The 6,288-nt window shown below is 36.9% G+C and overlaps 1 protein-coding gene across 2 annotated transcripts; it reads right to left on the bottom strand.

The window, feature by feature from the left end:
• Positions 1-1,120: 1,120 nt before the first annotated feature.
• LOC7465388 (protein WVD2-like 5) lies at positions 1,121-5,637 on the bottom strand. Of its 2 annotated transcripts, none has more exons than XM_002324824.4 (9): positions 5,355-5,637; positions 4,412-4,615; positions 4,046-4,294; positions 3,915-3,955; positions 3,640-3,705; positions 3,418-3,517; positions 3,251-3,322; positions 3,055-3,165; positions 1,121-1,964 (listed from the first exon to the last, which is right to left on the bottom strand). In XM_002324824.4, exons 2-9 carry the CDS (start codon positions 4,607-4,609, stop codon positions 1,533-1,535), a joined length of 1,269 nt encoding a protein of 422 aa, XP_002324860.3. In that variant the 5' UTR covers positions 4,610-4,615; positions 5,355-5,637; the 3' UTR covers positions 1,121-1,532. The 2 variants fall into 2 exon arrangements, with proteins under 2 accessions (XP_002324860.3, XP_024446075.1); XM_024590307.2 differs by having other exon boundaries at positions 4,376-4,615; positions 5,355-5,635.
• Positions 5,638-6,288: the final 651 nt, after the last annotated feature.

The raw sequence follows: 6,288 nt of genomic DNA, 5'->3' as shown, positions 1-6,288 counted from the left end.
TCCAATACAGCTTACAATTCCTGCTATTTCTACTGTCAACTCCGTTTCATGCAACTCTATATTTTCTTTCGAAGGATTCAACAAATTAGTTAATTGCAACCAATTTAACTCTTGGCGATGGAAAAGTAGTATATCAACCTCCTCCTCAACTCCAACGCCTGATATTTTGCGTTGGCCTCCCCTTCAATTCTATGTGTATACCCTTCCACCAAAACTTCATCCACAGTCTCTTGAAATTCCACCCCAGATTATATAACCATTCTATTCCCAGGATCATGTCATAAACCCCAAGTTGCAATACAAATGCTCTTGTATTGAATGTATTCTATTGCATTTTCTATTCAAAATTATCACACAAGTTCACAAATAATCTCAGCTCCATCTGCAGCCTTAACATTCACAGGCTTGATTTTAACTCACTGGTAGTATCCACCAAAATATTCGTCTGCTTTTTTTCCTTCTCCCTTCTAACCTTCACTGTTCTATATTGAGCCCCGCCAAATCTAGCATTTAGTGATATCTGACATAGCTCCCCAGAATATTCTTCTAGCACCACCTCAGTGAAATCTGCTAAAGATAGCTCTTGATCCCCTCTCTCTTCCTCTGTTTCCTCCACCTCTAGCATAAACATCAGTCTGTTTAATAATTTATGACCAGGGGAATTATGATCATGCATTGGATTCCAGCCATTAACATTCCCAAATTCTATCAACATGGTGAATTCTGGATCATATTTTGGGCTGCATTTTGTAACTATGCAATCAATGACAGTAGCAATGGTGCTACTGCTATTACTAGCAAGTTTTGGGCTCATTACTTCCTTTTGACCTCGCCCCGTGGTGAAGCTAACGCGCTTTGGGTTTAGGGTTTATAGACTGGTGTTGAATGTAGTTTGGTGGTGAAGCCATTCTCCATCTCTCACTTTACTCTCTTCTCCCAGTCGGCTGTCTTCCTTCAGAATTTTCCTCTCCAAGTAACCTCAATCTTGGTGCTTTTGCAACCCACAGTTGATAGTGTAATATATATATATATATATATATATATATAGAGAGAGAGAGAGAGAGAGAGAGATAAAATGACTGTAAAAAAACCACAATCAAGAAACAGAACGGGCTCACAGTTCACACCACCAAACTCACCTTGACAAAATCCAATTGTGCACATGTAAGAGGTTCGAAGGGACAGTACAGAAGAGCATGGCCTATCTAACAGCAGACTTCTCCAAAATTTTGCTAAATATTTTCAATACAGCAGGCAAATAAGAAATAACATGTAAAACTAGAATAACTTTTGCAAGTGACAACATACGATACTGCAAGAATGTAGAACCCTAACGAAAAGACCAGCAACCTGAAATCATGCACACAACAATCAATGCTGCTGACTAGGGACAAACACAACATCACAATCTATCATGCAAAATCCTTCACGCCTTCATTGTCCAATAATCCCGGTCTTCCACCTTTTTTTTTATTTACGCACATGGATTTGAGGGCTTTTCATACAGCATTCTATTCCTGTTTTTTTTTTGGTCAAACTGCCAAAGCTATGGGACCTTTCATCAACGTGGCAGCTTCCTCTTGAACCACCACCTCCTCTTTTGGGGGCAGAAATTCACTTGCCTCGTTCTTCGAAACAGCTTCCTGCTCTTGGTTAGCAGATACACCTTCATTTGTTTGATCAGATAATGTGGTATTTTCCTCATTTGATGCTTTAGGCAATTTGCCTTTTTCATCATTTGCATATAAGTTGATCTTTTCAGAAGGCAGTTTGGGGAGGGATTTCCTCTGCGGTTTCTTTGGATGGGCAGGAGAAAGTCCTCTGATAGGAATCTTAGAAGATATTTTCTCATCCAAACTTAGACGACCTGATCGATTGCTCTGGCTATTATTTCCTTCAGAGTCCGCGGGGGATGGGCTCTTCTTTCTACCTAGCTTGGGAGATTTCGCTCTTGTTGTGGGTATCTGCATCAAAGTAACAACATCAAGGCCAATGCAATTTCACTTGGATAACAGTCCTGCCAGATATATCAAGAACAAGATCACTAAAAGACCAAAGCAGCCACATAGGAGGCAGAAATTGTCAAATAATATCATCTGAATCCAATGGTAGTGCACCCATTGGAAAATGCAAAAGTAAACTTCTACAGGACTTTAAACACAGAGCCGTTCATGTAGAGTTAACTAGGATGAATACAATAACAAGGATCTCGATAGCATTAGCAGGCTTCCCTGAAAAATCTTCCCAAGAATAACCTCTTAACTGAGTTTTGGTCACGAGGAGATTCAACAGAAGAGATCTTGACAAAAGAAGAATAAAGATTGTCATGACGTGGCCTTTTAACATTGGTAAACAATAGTGTTGTCCAACATAATCTGGCACAAACAGTAGCTCCACCAGGGAATACTATAATATCACTGGTGCATCTAAATGGTGAGACCCTAATAGTATTCCATAATGCAAGTTTTGTTGCCAAATTTCAAAGAGTGACATGGTAAAAACCTGCAGAGTGCAGGTACTAAGGAGTAAGCAAACAATCATTGGTACAACTCCAACACTAGTTGCAACAAAAGGCCAAATGTTACAAGCATGGACCATGGAACAACTGAAACTAACCAAGCAAGGATGCAAATGGCAGCAAGATAATTGTGTCATTAGATGGATATAATATACAAAGACAAAAGCACAAATGATAAGAAATTAATGATCCATGATAGTAACTTGATATGGTTACTTCAATTCAAACAATCAAGTTCTAAATAAAATCTGAGACAGATAAAAAACTGAGATCCGAAAAACAGAAAACAACACAACCCAAAATAATTGGCAATGGGATGCAATTGAAGGGACTAGTGGAGTGCAGAAATGTATTAAAGAAATGCTCAGATAGCAATTTGCAACTGGAGCATCCTATAACCCAGTCTATTTTGCATTCCCAAAAACTGCAGTGAATACACATTAACCCAAATCTTGTATGAAAGCAAAACAAAACAAAAATGCAAGAATGCAAGAGACAAACAAGCATGCCCTGGTAATAAAAAAACACATGGTTACCTTCTTTAGCTCCACCTTCAGTGGTGCAGGCTCCTGATAAAAGCTGGGCATAGGGGTTGCTTTAAAAGCCAGACTTTTCCTAAACAACTTAATCTCAGCTTCTTGGGTTTCCTGTGAGAGAACTGAATGATTGCCATGACGAGAAACAAATTCAAATAGAAATTACAGTCCATAGAAATCATAAACATTTCTGTACCTTGGACTTAGCTTGCAAGGTACTCTTTTCCACTTCCTTTGCATGAATCTTTTCCTCAAGCTTAGTGTAGAACTGAACAACATAACATTAAAGATATTATGTTTGCACCATAATTGCTGCAGGGAAGCTTAAATGAAGAAAAAAGAAGGTTCAAGTGCAAAACTAACCTCCTTTCTTTTCTCAGCTCGTTCATCACACTTAAAGCTGAAACCATAATTCGGAAGTGTACCAAACTTGCGAGATTTGGCATCTTCTGCAGTGGGACTTCTACAATGAAATTAAGGAAAAACATGTGCACTCCACAGATAAGGGTAGCCTATGGACATAAAGCTGAAGATCACACTAGTTCTGCTCAGAAAAAGAAACGACATTCAAAGAAAAAAGGATACGAAGTAGATTCTGTTTCTCCTTCAGCTTTCACAACAGGCCCTTTCTTCAAAGGTTTCGCCTTCTCCCTGTATATAGCAAAATCACCATTAACAAATGGCTCGAGAAACAAGCATTGTGGATATATGTGATATAAAAATTCAGACAGACACATTCTGGATCAAATTTAACCAGTTAACAATTAGTAATGACTGACATGCAAGTCCAGGGCATTAAGGTAAAAAAAGAATAAGAAAAAGAAAATGTGACAAATAAAAAAAATACAAGCAATACATACACAAGGCCAGCAGACAGCACTGCATCAGACTTCCCAGATTGCTGTAGCAGACAAGAGCAGAAAAATGATTAGCAAATGTGAAGATAACGACCAACACGTGGTCCGAAGGCAAAAAGCATTGTCGACCATACCTTGGATGCCTGACCCTGCCTCTCGTTGAATGAGTTACTTTTCAAAGACTGTTTCAATTGTGAATTTACAGCAACAGAGCCATTTGAAACAGCAGTTCGAGCCACAGCATCTCTTCCATCCTTACCCTTCACCTGAGTGGCTGACACATTTTTTGGGTTTGAGGGCTTTGCATTACCACCCTTTCCTGAACCCTTCTGTGATCTAGCTTTCTCTGAATTATCAGCATCTTTCACTTTGGCTTCTCCTTCCTATGTGATAAAAACACCAAGTCTAAATCAGGCTTAGTTTTAGCCGTTGTACAAAACACACAGAGCCAAACATCTCCATACCTTAGAAACAGAAAATCCATTGATTCCCACATATACCTTTAATTCACCCTCGACTTCCCTGGTGGACAGATTATCGTTAGTACAATCATCAACCTCAAAAGTGTTTCCCATGCTCCCACTTAAATTATTCGAAACAACACCATCCTCTCTAGCAGCAGCACTTTGCTCATGAACACCATTTTGATGGACAGTCTCAAGCCCATCATCAGGGAAAAGATGATAATCAGAATCCATCACACTCTGCAAGGAAGAATAGTTAAATAAATAAAACAAACTTAAGCAACTAAAAGATGATTAGACAAAACACAAAGCATACACTGAGCACTAACAATTAGACTGCAAAAACTGTTTCTCTGTTTCCATATAATAACCGAGTCATAATTACAAACCCAAAGCTATTAAACATCGAAAACAATCCTCAATCTCACCCTCCTTCGTTGTCTACACAGAAACAAGCCCCTCACAAATTTCATTGTGCTTCAAAACCCAAAATTGCACTCATTAACCAGCACAATTTCCAGAAAAATGTCTAACAAACTGTGTTTACAAAACACTAGATTACAAAGAAAAAGGATGGCTAAGTAACCTAGTTAACTCAATTCAATCTATAACAATTTAACTAATCCCGACCATTTTTCCCTCCCCCACTTTCTCAGCAACCAAACAAGACTTAAACAAATGAATTTCTAATCCTCAAGAAAATCAGAATCAAATCAGTACAAAATCCAATATTGCTCAACAAATTAGTTAAAAGAATGTCAGCATTTCCAAGTCTCAAATCCCTCCTTTTAACACTGATCTGCTCATAGCCAAAAAAAAAAAAAAAAGCAAACAAAAACTAATACTCCGTTAAGTACCAAACAAGTTCACTAACCACTCAAATCTAACTCTACAGTGAGAGAGAGAAAGACTAACATGAAAAAGTTTTCTCAGCAACCAAACAGAAAAAAAACAACAAAACTCCCGATAACTTCCTTACCTCGAAACGCGTGCAGCGAAAATCAAAACTTCATCAATCAAGTAGAAGATAGTGACAGATTTATCAATGGCTATGAAGGATCTGAGATAAGACCGGGCACAGTGAACCGCAGGATCCGACCCGAAAGAGTAAGATCGATCTCTGTTCGGATTATTATTCTCTAAAAATAAAAATAAAATTATTTTGTAGTGTATTTTTTATGTTCTAGGATTCCAAAGGCTGAAGACTCCAATCCATTTTATTTCCTTCCTTCCAGGTCATTCACTCTACACCCACGCTGTATGCTTAAAAGAGAGGGGAAGGTGGTATGGTGTATACGTATAATTATACGGTTATAGAAGAGTAAGTAGATAAGGATATACGGTTATTTTAAGTAACTGATTAATAATTAGTGGACAATTAACAGTTGCTAATGGAGTGGTCCTACTTAGGATGAAATTTATTAACCACTTTTTATTTTAATTTTATTTGTGATTATTGGGTATTGTTTTTTTATTATGAAATGGGAAAGATATATGGGGAGTGGTGAGTGTATTTTTGTCCTCCTATTTGTCCATACATGCACTTTGTTTAAATTTCAAATTGGATCTTATTATAAAAAAATTTAATTTCATCCATCGAGGATAGTGGGATGGTGTTGTACCTTTAATTCTTTCAATCATCAAATTTCAAATACTGTGGTTAATTTTATTTTACTAATTATAATATTTTTTAATTTTAAGTTTTAATTATTTGTGTAAACACGTAAATAAATATAAATAAAAAAATACCTGTTTGTTTTTGCTTTATTTTTTTCTTTACTTTAAATTAATATTTTTTTTATGTTTTCAGATTATTTTGATGTGCTGATGTCAAAAATAATTTTTAAAAAATAAAAAAAATATTATTTTGATGTATTTTCGAGTGAAAAACATTTTAAAAAACAACCGCAATT

Source organism: Populus trichocarpa, chromosome 18 (assembly GCF_000002775.5).
Source record: "Populus trichocarpa isolate Nisqually-1 chromosome 18, P.trichocarpa_v4.1, whole genome shotgun sequence".
NCBI lineage: Eukaryota > Viridiplantae > Streptophyta > Magnoliopsida > Malpighiales > Salicaceae > Populus > Populus trichocarpa.
This window is presented reverse-complemented; position numbering and strand designations above follow the sequence as displayed.

Excerpts from the sequence above, each read along its gene's own strand:
- LOC7465388 (XM_024590307.2), bottom strand. The coding sequence starts at position 4,609 with ATGGATTCTGATTATCATCTTTTCCCTGATGATGGGCTTGAGACTGTC. Across the intron at positions 4,295-4,375 it reads ATGGATTTTCTGTTTCTAAG|GAAGGAGAAGCCAAAGTGAA; the intron begins GTATGGAGATGT and ends TTTATCACATAG. Across the intron at positions 3,166-3,250 it reads CCTTGCAAGCTAAGTCCAAG|GAAACCCAAGAAGCTGAGAT; the intron begins GTACAGAAATGT and ends GTTCTCTCACAG.